Here is a 14,802-nt window from a genome sequence, read left to right on the forward strand (position 1 = left end):
ACAGTATTTACCTTGTCACATACATATATTAAACATGGCAAACAAGACACTGACATTTGTACTTTATATGAAAACCAGGAAACCTTATGTATTCTGCAATATATTGTATATTTATTAAAAGCCAAATGCAAATACCGTTTACAAATGTGTTTTGGTTCTATGAATAAAGAGGGAAAACAAATGGGAAATACATGTCAAACTTCTCATCAGGAAAAAACTGCTCTGTCAATTTCTGTGCAATACTTGCCTACAAACATTGGAGAGCTCCGACTGTGCTGCATCAAGACACAAGTGGCACTGTAGCATTCCCACCTCCAGTGGACATCCATTTAATTGTCAAGAGCTTCAGTAACTGACAGCAATTAGCTTCAGTATAATTTTTAAAACTCATTCTACTGAACTGTCAGTCTATGGTCACATCATTTTACTGCAAGACCTCAGCTTCGTCAACCCCCGAAGCGCCTATGTAGACGTAAAGGAGAGGATCCACACGCAGCACCTGAAATACATCAGTGAGAAATTCACTTGATAAAGTAATGCTATTAGCCAGTGTTTAACATGCTCATATCTGAACCTAAACTTGACCAAATCTGTGATTTTACAACAAAGTGCAACAGCCTAAAAATTAGTTTACCAAAATTAGATTTTTTGGTGAAATATTTGTAGAATGATTTGCCCAAATGAAAGAATTTGATGTGGCTTTACCTGAAAGCCAAGTTTGGAATTGGAGTGTGTGACCTGAAACTTACTACTGTTAGACAGCTAGTACAGTTGTATCAGGATCTATTTCAATAGATGCCTATAGTTCCAGGTCTAAATATTTAAATCAGTAACAATGAAACAGTACACATTTTGTCTGACATCTAGACATAGACAAGTTAAGATCTTTACCTGCTTTTATGGACCTTAAACCTCAGAAATTAAGGTGCAGTCATCTCTTGAATGGCATGTGCTGATTCACTGCAGCATTCCCATTGGCTTCACCCTGAACAATAGAAATTACAAAACAATGAACTTAGACTCTCAGCTGCCGTGGAACACAAACCAAAAAAAATTCCTCATTCTATTGTACACCTAGAAGCATGCATTAACAGTTACATTACATATAGCAATTGTGATTACCCCATGTGGGGAAAAAAAACCCAAAAACACTGAACACTCATCCCAAACACAATGGTCTAAATTAGCTTCTCCAGCACTAAGTTTCAATATCAAAATGATCTATCAATATCTGGAAAAACAAGGAGCAAAACATCAAGGCTACACCACAAGGCAATGAAGACATAGCCTTTCCAAAGAGTTACTCCTGAGAATTGCTTTAAATGGGAGATGGGAGGGAAAACACCACCACATACTAATATTCTGAAAGACTAACAAAAAAAAAAAAAAAAGAACTGATCAAAATGCATGGAAGGCAAATTCTTCTTTTTGCGAATCAGGGGCCTGCTGTCTCGCAGGCCAAAGGTGAGACTTAATCCTTCAGTGTCACATGCCCTAGTGGCACCCCCAGATGATCTGACATTTGGTGGAGGAACATGGAACACTTTCCAAGGAAAGTGAAGCAGACAACTCATCATGCAGATATTTAGGCTAAAAAAAAAAAAACCAGGTCAATAAGGCAACAGGCCTTGAAAGTGACAGCCGTTTGACGTCTCAGAGGTGGGGGGAGGGGGCCATGAACAGTTACATGTTTCACATTAAGAAAAGGATGTAAAACAGGAGAGCAAAAAGGAGTTACCTCACAACAAAGGCCTATCTCCACATATGAACTAGCCAAGAGAGCAGCTTTCGCACCAGAGGAGTCACATGTTGGTAGGCGCAACACTTCATTCTCCAAGGACTTTGTCGATTTGTCCCCAGAATTGTAGCAGAGAACACTTGGACGCAATGAGGCATTATGAACAGGACCAAGGCAAATCTAGCTAATGCTGGCACTGAATTAAACCGTTTAAGAGTTAATTTAGCTGAGTAAGAGATACTATACTCTCAAAACTATACCCTGAGTGTTAGGAAAGTAGATTTACTCAAATTCTTCTGGCATACCAAGTTAACCACAACGTACAGTACATATACACCACCTAACCCTAACAGTTTGATTTATTGGAAGTCTTCGTCCTATCTAACCTCGCATAAAAATTGTCTAAAAAGCTTTGGCCTGGTACATGAGCATTCTTTGAGGCACAAGAAAATCAGAGCATTTTCAACGAATCGTTTAATAGGCTTCATGAAGCCGGAATTTTACAAAAAGGAACTTTCTTCAATGTGGTTGATACACAGAACAAAAGAGCACAATTCTTTTCCCAGTTGGAACAGTACTGGTTAACATTTTTCTGAAGTTTGAATATTTGAGTTCAGAGTCCATGACAGCAGAGCACATAAAGGAAAAAAACCAAAATAAAAAAATGCCAAATGTTGCAAAAGAGCAGGATACCTCTGGCAAACAGCAGCTTGCTGACACCAGCACCTCATGAGCAGCTGGCCAAGTCCTGGGTTTCAGCCTCACCAGTCTGAAAGGAATTCACTTTTTGGATATGAAATATCTACAGATTAAATCGACTATAGATCAAGACCTTCGGATACAGATCATGACCTTGAACTGGAATACTGGTGCTCTCACGCGGAGAAAACCAGGGGCGCAAATCACAGCTTGGCGAGCTTCTATTGAGATTTTGCTCGGTGAAGAAAAATCTGAACCAAAGCATCTAGACGTGCTTTTAGATAGCCGAGGCTACTTGGAGGAGAAAAAAAAGCCAGAAGCCGTTAGGCTGGACTAGGTCAGGATACGTTTAAAATTCATGTGAATAAACAGTGAAGTAGGTCACACCCCATAGCCCAAATGGTCATAACAGAGATTGGCCGTCCCAAACTACTTTGAGCATTGCCCTAAAAAGGTACACAAAGCTCTTTGGAGCATCACATCTTTTAATCAATCCCAAATGATATGCTACAAAAGGAATTGCTGGCACTTCAGTTGGGATATAAATCCTCAGTGAAGCATCAACTACTACTACACCACAAACAAAGCTTTTTTTAAAAGGAAAAGATGCTCGTTTCATCACAGAATAAGGACTACAATCATGTCACACAGAACACAAAAATAAAAAAAAAAATCTTCGAAGAGTGCATCTTTTTATATACAGCCAGCGAAGAGAGGATCTTGAATCGTGAAGAATTTTTACTCGTGAGTAGCTGAGGACAAGAAGTAGGCACACATGTAAAGGCACTGGATCACACGGACAATTCCTCCACTCTCCACGATCATTCCCAGAACAGTTCCAATACATTTAGTAAGTAAAATGACTTCCCCTGAATGCCAAATCTCAGAGCTGCATTTTGGTTTTTTTTTTTTGTTTTTTTAAATAGCCTTCTGGTCGCAACGGCTGGAAATCCACATTTCGCTTCCTGAGATTATGGGATGGGGCCACGATAGAGAAAGCACAATTTCTTTGGATCAAATGCCTGTTTGTCAGCTCTCTCGGATTTTTGGTCACCCGGAGAGCCGAGACTTAAATGCAAGTAGGCAGTTAAGAATCTGGATTTCCATAGTTCAGGCGGCAAGATACGATTACAGCAGGCGTAAAAGAGGACCAGGGATTTATCATCAATGCCAAGGCCTTCAATTGAGTTGACTGGTTCACTAAGATTTCTACAGGAGCCTAGAACAGTCACCACAAAAACTTCCATGTCATACATACCGTAGCTGTCGTAACTGTCCCTGTAAGACCCACCAGAGCGATCTCCATATCCAGACTGGCCCCTTCAAAATGAAAAACACGAATGAGACAGTCCCACATGTAAACATATTGCCAGTCACTGAAAGCAGTACATGGTCCTCACCTGTTATCTCTGTTGTAATAGCCTCCACCACCTCCGGAAGAATATCCACCCCCACTCCGGTTGGAATATCCACCTCCGTAGCTCCTGTCTCCACCACCATACCCTCGGTCTCCTCCATAGCTCCTGTCTCCATAGCCTCTATCTCCACCACCATAACCACCACCTTTCAAAGGACACACTTACATTTATCAACTGTTAAAGGCACCTGAATCAATTTGTGCGTGCAAATGGAAAATGTGTAACAAGGAGGGCACGACTAAAAGCAAATGGGGGGACACCATTTTGCAAATCGCCTGCCCTTACCTCGTGAATAACCACGCCCACCTCTCCCCCTGCCCCCACGGAAAAATCCACCTCCTCGGCCTCCAGAGGCCCCGCCTCTGTATCCACCTCCGGAGCGACCACCACCCTTGCCGGCTTCATCCACGCGGATTGTCCTTCCGTCAACAGACTATAGATGAGGGTGAGAATACAGAGAAATGGTTAGTTCACAATCAGACTGCACCCACCCTACAACAACGCCAAAACAGAATTAATAACTCACCTTTCCATTCATCCCCTCCATTGCATCCTTTGCATCTTCGGGGTTTTCAAACGTCACGAAGCCAAATCCACGAGACCTCTGTGTCTCTCGGTCCCTGATCACATCAACTGCAGAAATCGTACCGTCGATTATTCGGGGGGGGGGAGATAAAAAAAAAAAAAAAAGACACACAGAACAGCCGACGCACTGCTGAAATCACTGCAATTTTACACACATACATTCAACACTCAGTCGCATCGGGCATGGAGCGACGCACGTGGAACTGGAAGAGCACTCACTTTTAGTAATGGTGCCGTATTTGGAGAAAGCTTCTTCCAAAGACTCCTCATTGGTGTCAAAACTGAGCCCGCCGACAAACAGCTTCCCTTCGTCAGACATGTTGGATATCCTGGATGGGGAAATCGCATCGATAAACTAGGTTTGACGCTATTCAGGCGAGACGCGCCTATTACGCATGAAAGGAACTAAAATGGCGGCAGAAATCCATCTGCGCCATGGCCGGCCCCTCCCCCCGCCTTTTGTTCGAACCGCAGCAGCCATTTTTAAGCGCCCCACATTTGCCAAGCTGAATCAGCTCCGCGTTAACGCCGCGCCACGTTCCTCTCACATGGCCGTCGGCTTTTAGGGCTCAGAACAAACCCTTTCGCGGCTATAATTCTGGGACTCTGGTTAACTCCATCCTAGAAAAATACCTTCCTCGTCATTATTTATCAAGAAGCCGCCGACAGCGGCCAACACGCCGGCCGTTCGAACGCCAGGCAGCCTCGGGCGCCGCAGCCATTTTAACTCGGAAATCTGCGCCATTCGAAGATTCTCAACAAAAGAACCAAACGTACCAAAGTACTGCTTGTGATAGCGACTTATTGTCAACGAATACAACATTAACGATAATGGCAACAACGAATTATGAAAAATTATAAGATCACAGTATGCATTAATCAGGCACATTTCGAGTCACAGAATGCGATACATAGCTCTGAATAAAAATTTTACAAAACACACTGAACTACATACATTCCCTTCAGTATCGGGCTCACTTCTCACAGCGGTTAAATTAAATAGAGCACTTTTCACTATAACATGTTATTTAAAAAAGTTTTTCTGGAGACTGAAGCAATCTCTTCTTAGTGTTATTTATTAGTTTACAGCAGAATATATCTGGGAAATAAACAAAAAGCTACCTTTCTTTCCACTGGTAACAGCGAACCTCTTCCTCCTGTACGACGACTGCTCTGTAACAAAATGGAGTCGCCAGTACAAGACATATACTGGCGCGAGCTCATGAATATTTTTATAAAGGGCGTAACAAGTCGAGCTGTCATCCAATGATATGCCCTACAACACAATAATTTACATATTACAATAATACCCGCTTAAATATTTAAGTATAAAGCACTCCCCTTTACGTCATCTTGACCGTCGCTTCCTGCGTATCGTATTGGTTTACCTGATAACGTAAAATGCATCCATTTACTCTAATTCTTTGTGGCTGCTATAGCCATATTTTAATTATATATATATAATCTTATTAATCATATATGCACATATACATAAATATACCTCAGAGTCATTTAAGATGCGATTGCTTCACGCGTGGACTGCAGTCCTGATGCAGTCGAAAGAGCCCACGTGCGTCCGGCAGAAACTCTAATGGCGGCTTTGCTTTCCTTTAAAAGCAAACAAAGCATTCTTATTTTAGGTGTATTTCATTTAATACTTGCACATTTCCAGTTCCTTCGCGATTCTGTATTGTACAAAAGTGGTTCGAAGTTGGGTAAATGGGTATTTTGCAATGATTTCAGCCATGCAATATGTGATTTGAGTCCTGCCATTCATGAAACATTTTCGTAAACAACGTTCGATCATAGGCTTTCAATTGGGATTTTAAACAAAACAAAGCTTTGTTAATGACAATTACGTTTACAGAATAATTTAGTAGTTAAAAGCGTCATTATTACTATAAAAATGGTACATTACCACAGTGTTCCGATGATATTTCTATAGGAGTTACGTGCAATACATAGAACCACAAGAATCGGGGTATGGTGTAAAAGGAATTCACCATACGAATGAAAAGCTACACTATATGGGCAAAAGAGTAACTACTTGACGTTCACAAATAATGTAGTAGTATGCTATTCAGGGTTTTCAACTGTGATCAGCTGGCTGACATGAAATTTTCAATAAGAGACAAGTCTGCACACGCATCTACATGTATGACTTTTACTACCTTGTAAACAGTCTGTAGTTTTTGCAAACTACCCCAACGCGAAGAGATTGTGAAATAGAAACATCTGGGAACATGTTCAGCTGCAAAGTGGCAGCCACACAAGCTCACAAAAAGGGACCTGATCACCCAACATTAATACCTGACCTGAATGGCAGCAAATCCCACCAGCAGTGTTACAACATCTAAAGGAAAGCCTTCCCAGAAAAGCACAGGCTATTACAGCACGTAAGGGTTAGTCAACTTCATATTAATGCCCTTTGAGTCAGAGTGAGATGGTAGACAGGCTGGTGTCCTGATACTTTTGTCCACATGGTGTCATAATAGCGTTGTCACACTATCTCTATTAATTTTCTCCTCATGTGGATAAGTTTGTAACTTGACTGATGTTTACAAATGCCAACTCTCTTTATTAATCACTGGCGGATAATTGCGGTCTCTTCCAACATCCGCGTAATTGTTGAAAATGTAAAGCATGCATGTTCAGTTTAGACAAACATTAATGCAGCTATTCAGCTAAACAATATTATGCCTGCACACAGAGATGAATCCCATGAAAAACATTTTATTCAATGAAACGAACGTGAGTGCAGTTCAAACAAAGGCTCGGAAAAACAACAAACAGCAGCATAGAAGGGAGTTTAATACTGGGGGGGGGGGGTAGCTCAATAATCTTCCCCCAAAATTGTGTAATCATGTAAGACGCACAAACCACATTCATGATTACCACTCCTAGGAAACAGATTCTGTCTAGCATTTGCACCTGGCAAACAGAATCCATCCATCCATTTTCCAAACCGCTTATCCTACTGGGTCGCGGGGGGTCCGGAGCCTATCCCGGAAACAATGGGCATGAGGCAGGGAACAACCCAGGATGGGGGGCCAGCCCATCGCAGGGCACACTCACACACTATTCACTCACACATGCACACCTACGGGCAATTTAGCGACTCCAATTAGCCTCAGCATGTTTCTGGACTGTGGGGGGAAACCGGAGTACCCGGAGGAAACCCCACGACGAGGGGAGAACATGCAAACTCCACACACATGTGACCCAGGCGGAGACTCGAACCCGGGTCCCAGAGGTGTGAGGCAACAGTGCTAACCACTGCACAAACAGAATATCGATTGTGAATTCTTGGGCCATTTGACAATATCAGGAAGAGGCTGAGTATCTGGACAAAATGGCAGTTGTCAGAAACTTGTGCTTCAGAAATTAAACTAAATAGCTTCTGTGAATGTTCAGAATTATAACTACAACTATAATCTGCTAAGCAGCTATAAGTAATAAATCATCCATGCATATATATTTACTACAGATGTGGATCGAAGTACAAAAATACAGCATAGAACCACCAAACTTCCCACAAACAAAACTCGTCGTAATTCCCCACCCAATGACAGAGAGTGATAACAATCAATGAGTGTTAAACCTGTCTTTACGTTAAATTCCCACTTTTGTTATATATTGATGTCTACGTTAAACGTTACTGTTAATTCATTAATGTTCATGAAATGCTATTTTGCTATAGAAAATTGTTCCAGACCTCTGACTTTGAACATAAATCTGATGCAGGGCTACAAGAATGATTCCTGGTCTTATGAGGAGAGGTTAGCTGAGCTGAGTCTGTTCAGCCTTCTGCAAAGGAGATTAAGGGGGGGGGGCATTATCCAGGTATATAAGATTCTAACAGGTTTCAATGCTGTTCAGCCAAACAGCTACTTCAATATTAGTTTAAATACTAGAATTCGTGATTAGCGGGAGAACATTTTAAAACGGATTTGAGGAAGCACTTCTTTACACAGCGTGTAGTTACAGTATGGAATAGTCTTCCTGTTAGTGTAGCCCAAGCTGAAAGTCTGGGTTGCTTTAAATCAGAGCTAGATAAGATTTTAACAACTCTGAGCTATTAGTTAAGTTCTCCCCAAATGAGCTTGATCGGCAGAATGACCTCCTTTCGGTTGTAAATTTGTTATGTTCTTATGGACCCTTGATCAAAAAGTTTAAGAACTTCCCGGTTTATATGATTCATCTGTACTGGACCATTTCAGTTCAATTCATTGTTTATTCACTAAACTCAAATGTACAGTTAAACAAAAAAGCACTATTGTGGGTTTCTGGTACCAATGCAAACAGTGCAACATAAGGACTCTACCTAGTGCACTATAGTAAAGTATAGATACATGAAGTACACCCGTTTATTTTTTATTTCTTTAGCAAACGTTTTTATCCAAAGTGATTGCAGTTAACGGCCTTGCTCAAGGGACCAATAGTGAAATCCCTCTGCGGGTCACCGAATTTGAACCAGCAGTCCTCCACTCATAAGCACTAACTCCTGCATCCCTAACCCACAAACAAATATTCCACCCTCAGCCATGCTGGTGAGACCATAATGCAGCTGCATATATCGTTAAATCTGATCGCACAAAAGGAAAATACAGTAAGAGAACATAACGCAAGTGAGTGGTTATTTTTTATCGTATCATAATAACGTGTCGTAATTAAACGATACACAGAAATACACAGGAAGTTAACCCTGGCGCCATCTACTGGCGTTTTAGCTTTACAACAGTAGGCCTACCTATATTTGCAATCCTATTCCACAATAATTAACGGATATTGGCTTTGATCTTACACCCATTGTTTAGGCGTTTTTAATTGCTGTCTGGCAGATGGTTTTCAATTTCCGAATTATAACTCTTATGCATAATGACGTGCAACATGCAGTATAATATATCAGGAGTCTTATAGTTTTAATACGGATTAAATGTAAAAAAAGAGATGTTTTAAAAGTGTTTTATTCCATTTTCTTGGTCAAACATCTTCATTTGTGTTTCGTTAAAATGATTTTCACCAAGTGCATACAAGGTGATAAAACATATTTTATTCTAAATTTCAAATACAGTGGATTTAGTTTGTGAAAGACACTGTATGTCGGGCTGTAGGCATGCACGTAGCCAGGTAGTAAAATAACAAAAAAATAGTTTGCTTAAACTCCCTAGGGTTGATGGACCCCCCACGTAAATTATTACTGGTCACGGGGGTCTACAACCAAAAGTCATTTGCCGCTCCAGCTTCACGAAATACCGCAGCAGAGATCAGCGGATGCCCTCCCACGCATGCGCTCTGCGGCTTCCTGTTCATTAGCTCCGCTTTCCGCTCGGCCGCTGCTGTTCACACGGCCTGCGCATCTCCTCCAGTTTGATGTCCTTTCTCATAAACCTTTCTGGGGTAAAGGATCACACAGCTACTGTTACTCAAAATAAAACTGCGCATGCTACCACACTTACATAATTTGAAAACTATGCACATAAAACAATTTCAAGTCAGATCACGGTGTACCGATCTTGATTTCCCAAGAGTTATTTATGTTTTTACTAAACAAGATTAATCTGTGTCAGCTGCAAAGGGTATCTTTAAATCCTATCATTTGTATGCACAAATGATTTTAATATATGTTAATATATTATTATTTACTTTGTATTTATAGTTTATAGTTAAGATAATGATATATACATATCTATACAGTGAAACCAAGTGCAGGATAAACGACTGTGGAAGATAAATGAATAATGTAATATACACAAAGCAAAGCGACGCCTCTGCATCTGGGTAGTTTCATGTCACGTGGGTAATTTATCTGTCGTTTTAATATAGTGCGCTGCCTAAAAGCACCAGCAGGGGGCAGTGATACTTCATTGTTCGGTCTACAAGCTGCACCTAATTGCATGTTTTTGGACGTGGTTGCTAGACCTGCTTCAGCCGCTACTAGAGAAGGTATAACATCTGCCAGTATGGAATATATTTAGAAATTAATCAGTAAGTTTACTTCATTGATTGTATTTGATGAGTTGATTTGAATTGATTATGATTTTACATACTAATTGTAACATGATATATGTTCATTTTTAAGGCAACTACTGCAGTAGGTAAGAATAGGGATGTGTATTGTGAAGACACCAATCTTCCCAGAAGTGCTTCATCTTACTCTTGACAATAGTATTTAACTTGTTTACGTCTTTAGCTAAGACAACAGAGAAATATATTAGGATGAATCAGTCGTCTGGTTATTAATTGTCTGAGGGCCATAACAATTAACATCATTATTGACATTTGACTGTGGGATATGGAGAAAGTGCATTTCGTCACGCTGAACCCCACTGTCCCCATCATCTGTGCCGGTTTGCTTTTCGAAATAAACGCAGTTTGAATTCCGAGAGGAAGCAGTCAGTTCGGGTTTGGGGTTGACCAACATGAGTATTTTTTTATAATTTAGTTTAATGTAATTTATTGAATGGCGGAAACCTCCTGATGTAAAGTACAATAAAGATGAAATCAGATGAAAATGTTTTGCGAAAATATTGATTTTATTAATCTTTTCTTTCAGTGTGGCACCATGTTTAATATATGGAGGCTGATGGCTCTTTGCTGCCTTATGCATTTTCATGCCTAAATCCTGGACCTAGGACTTTGTAAAGGTTAGTGTTAGCTTTTAGCTTTTAGCAATGTCTAATACACTGACTACAAAGCCATTCATATGCTCAGATCACTATGTTTATAAGGGTTTCTCTATCAAGTTTGACCTTTTTGGTCTCTGTCCTGCTGCCACCTGAATACCGCCTGAGTATCTACAGGACTCAGGGTAAATTCTGAGCCATGTTGCCTTCCTGACCTGTTTAAAACTTTCTCTGCTGCCCATGATGGTCCGCGACTAAACATCTCACATTGTGATTTGTTCAAAGTGACTTTCATCAGGTACATGCAAATTAAAAAAATACCGCTCGAGGTCAGCAAGGGGACACAGACACGCAAACCTAGTCCAGATCGTCTTTCGCTTTTTATGTATTAATTAAAGATAAAAGAAATGACAAGAGGATGAAATACGGTTGCGTGTTGTTCTCATTATAGAGGAATGGAACATGTAAGTGGATTTTAAAGAGCAGGAGTGACTGCTGGAAGCTATTGAAAGGGTTGCGTGGAACGTGGAGCGCGGGGGTGTTGAGCTCAGTGCTGGGGCTATGGTCGACTAGCTATCCAAGAACAGACTCATCGGCTCTTGCAGACATAAGCCAGACTGAGGCCTCCTAGTCAGCTTGCCATCAGCAGACAGCTTCCCTGGAGCTACCTGCTGGGCCGGCTCCCCTCAATGCAGGCCCAATGCTGTCCGACCTCTTCCCCCCAAGGCAGCCCTGATGCTGCTCAACCTCTCACCTAAGGAAGGCCCGATGCTGCCCGACCCCTCCCCCCAAGGCAGGCCCGATGTTGCCCGACCCCTCCCCCCAAGGCAGGCCCGATGCTACTTGACCCCCTCCCCCCAAGGCAGGCCCGATGCTACTTGACCCCCTCCCCCCAAGGCAGGCCCGATGCTACTTGACCCCTCCCCCCAAGGCAGGCCTGATGCCGCCTGACCCCTCCCCCCAAGGCAGGCCCGATGCTGCCCTCCCCCTCCCCCCAAGGCAGGCCTGGTGCTGCTCAACCTCTCACCTAAGGAAGGCCCGATGTTGACTGACTTCTCCCCCCCAAGGCAGGCCCGATGCTGCCCGACCCCCCTCCCCCCAAGGCAGGCCCGATGCTGCCCGACCCCTTCCCCCAAGGCAGGCCCGATGCTGCCCGACCCCCTCTCCCCAAGGCAGGCCCGATGCTACTTGACCCCCTCCCCCCAAGGCAGGCCCGATGCTACTTGACCCCTTCCCCCAAGGCAGGCCCGATGCTGCCCGACCCCCTCCCCCCAAGGCAGGCCCGATGCTACTTGACCCCCTCCCCCCAAGGCAGGCCCGATGCTACTTGACCCCTCCCCCCAAGGCAGGCCTGATGCTGCCTGACCCCTCCCCCCAAGGCAGGCCCGATGTTGCCCGACCCCTCCCCCCAAGGCAGGCCCGATGCTACTTGACCCCCTCCCCCCAAGGCAGGCCCGATGCTACTTGACCCCCTCCCCCCAAGGCAGGCCCGATGCTACTTGACCCCTCCCCCCAAGGCAGGCCTGATGCCGCCTGACCCCTCCCCCCAAGGCAGGCCCGATGCTGCCCTCCCCCTCCCCCCAAGGCAGGCCTGGTGCTGCTCAACCTCTCACCTAAGGAAGGCCCGATGTTGACTGACTTCTCCCCCCCAAGGCAGTCCCGATGCTGCCCGACCCCCTCCCCCCAAGGCAGGCCCGATGCTACTTGACCCCCTCCCCCCAAGGCAGGCCCGATGCTACTTGACCCCTTCCCCCAAGGCAGGCCCGATGCTGCCCGACCCCCCTCCCCCCAAGGCAGGCCTGATGCCGCCTGACCCCTCCCCCCAAGGCAGGCCCGATGCTGCCCTCCCCCTCCCCCCAAGGCAGGCCCGATGCTGCCCGACCCCTTCCCCCAAGGCAGTCCCGATGCTGCCCGACCCCCTCCCCCCCAAGGCAGGCCCGATGCTACTTGACCCCCTCCCCCAAGGCAGGCCCGATGCTACTTGACCCCTTCCCCCAAGGCAGGCCCGATGCTGCCCGACCCCCTCCCCCCAAGGCAGGCCCGATGCTACTTGACCCCCTCCCCCCAAGGCAGGCCCGATGCTACTTGACCCCTCCCCCCAAGGCAGGCCTGATGCTGCCTGACCCCTCCCCCCACGGCAGGCCCGATGCTGCCCTCCCCCTCCCCCCAAGGCAGGCCCGATCCTGCCCGACCTCTCCTCCAAGGCAGTCCTGACTTTAGCTACCTTTAGCAACTCTTTGAAGTGTCCCCCATAATCCTCATCAACCCCCAATTTAGGAAGGCCCGGTTGTCATGGAAACCAGCCATTATTCTCCTCACGTATCTGTTCTCAGGCCTGAGGTCGATGCAGTATAGAGAGACGGGGACAGCTTGAGGAGGTGGGAAGGTCTAGGACTAAAGGTGGCCGTATACTTCAGACAAAATCAACATTATTTCCGTAATACAACATTGTATGAACCATAATCACTGCGGTGATCACCATTTCAGCACACCACCTGTGCAGGGTCCCCCCCGAGACAGACATTTTGGTTTGTTCTGATCCCCACCCACTATCCACAATTGGCTGAGATAAATGTGATGCCGCGGGATTGGTCAGCAGGACTAATTAGGCAGTTCCACACTGTATGTTAAATTTTGTAAATTAATATATGTATCTGTGTATTACTGTTAATAGTGACATGTAATGTTTGCAGTGGAATGCAGTGTGTCGTTAGTGTGTAACCACGAGTGTCGCATAAATTGTTGGCTTTCCTGTCTGTGCCGCTGCTAGTATGAAACCAACAGTGGCTGTTAATAAAGAGCGAAACTTCCATTTTAAAAGAGCTGACATCTCCTTTATTAAAATGACTCATGCACTCGCTACAAAGTGTTTATTTGCACTCTGTGTGTGGGTCTACTGCGTCAAAAACATTATGTCCCTCTAGGGTTGTGGAGTGACACAAAAGGAACAGGGTGCGGGTTGCTTTAAGCGTGCGGCGGATCATTCTCGCTGACGAGCTTGATTTCGTTTCGTCTGGACGTCATCTGAAGTATACAGCCACCTTTATGGACGCGACAGACACCATCCTGCTTATTTGATTTCCTTTTTTGCTAGATCTTAAGGTTTAGTAACTGGCTGAAGCTGGTTGGGGGGGGGTGTGACTGTGGTTTTGGCCTATGTGCCTGAGATTAAAAGGTCGCTGGTTCAAACCCTATGCTCAGCAGACCAGCTGAATCGCTGTCAGGCCATGGATAACTGGCTGGCTCTGCATTCAAACCTCACCCTCAGTCGTGTGTATGTGTTTGCAAATGGCAAAATGACCTTTTAAATCACAACTTCAGGGTTCCTGGCTTATCTAAGTGTATCGCCGGACGCAGCGGATGCACCCGACCTGCGCGCCACATTGGTGTGTCGCTGTGTGTTTTCGCTATTGTTGCCATTTCTGCAGCATAACGTGAATAAACTAATGGCTGCAACTCAACACAGTTACATTTAATTATTCCTGCTGATGCCCAGTGACTTAATGTGATCATTATTAATTAAAACTCAGAACACATTAAGGATGTAAATGTATTCACAGGACATGCTGCTTAATTATAAATTACTATTTAATTTATGTTATTGATTCTCTCTTGTTGGGTTGGCGCCCCGTCCTGGGTTATTCCCTGCTTTGCACCCATTGCTTCCGGAACAGGCTCCTGTCCCCCTGCTACCTTGCATAGGACAAGTGGGTATAGAAAATTTACTGATAAATGG

General features: G+C 44.3%; 1 protein-coding gene across 4 annotated transcripts; it reads right to left on the reverse strand.

Annotated features, from left to right (window-relative positions):
- Positions 1–84: 84 nt before the first annotated feature.
- Positions 85–5,667, reverse strand: LOC125716930 (cold-inducible RNA-binding protein B-like). Of its 4 annotated transcripts, XM_048989788.1 has the most exons (8): positions 5,563–5,649; positions 4,660–4,769; positions 4,382–4,488; positions 4,141–4,288; positions 3,838–4,000; positions 3,696–3,757; positions 892–985; positions 85–499 (listed from the first exon to the last, which is right to left on the reverse strand). In XM_048989788.1, exons 2-7 carry the CDS (start codon positions 4,757–4,759, stop codon positions 981–983), a joined length of 585 nt encoding a protein of 194 aa, XP_048845745.1. In that variant the 5' UTR covers positions 4,760–4,769; positions 5,563–5,649; the 3' UTR covers positions 85–499; positions 892–980. The 4 variants fall into 4 exon arrangements, with proteins under 4 accessions (XP_048845745.1, XP_048845744.1, XP_048845743.1 ...); XM_048989787.1 differs by lacking the exons at positions 85–499; positions 892–985 and adding an exon at positions 2,198–3,189; XM_048989786.1 differs by lacking the exons at positions 85–499; positions 892–985 and having other exon boundaries at positions 3,332–3,757; positions 5,563–5,667.
- Positions 5,668–14,802: the final 9,135 nt, after the last annotated feature.

This window comes from Brienomyrus brachyistius, chromosome 21, assembly GCF_023856365.1.
Source record: "Brienomyrus brachyistius isolate T26 chromosome 21, BBRACH_0.4, whole genome shotgun sequence".
In the NCBI taxonomy this organism is placed as follows: Eukaryota; Metazoa; Chordata; class Actinopteri; order Osteoglossiformes; family Mormyridae; genus Brienomyrus; species Brienomyrus brachyistius.

Bases quoted from the DNA above. Each gene is read 5' to 3' on its own strand.
- LOC125716930 (XM_048989786.1), bottom strand. From the start codon at position 4,759: ATGTCTGACGAAGGGAAGCTGTTTGTCGGCGGGCTCAGTTTTGACACC. The intron at 4,001-4,140 runs GTAAGGGCAGGC...GTCCTTTGAAAG, and splicing joins TGGGCGTGGTTATTCACGAG to GTGGTGGTTATGGTGGTGGA. The intron at 3,758-3,837 runs GTGAGGACCATG...TTCATTTTGAAG, and splicing joins TATTACAACAGAGATAACAG to GGGCCAGTCTGGATATGGAG.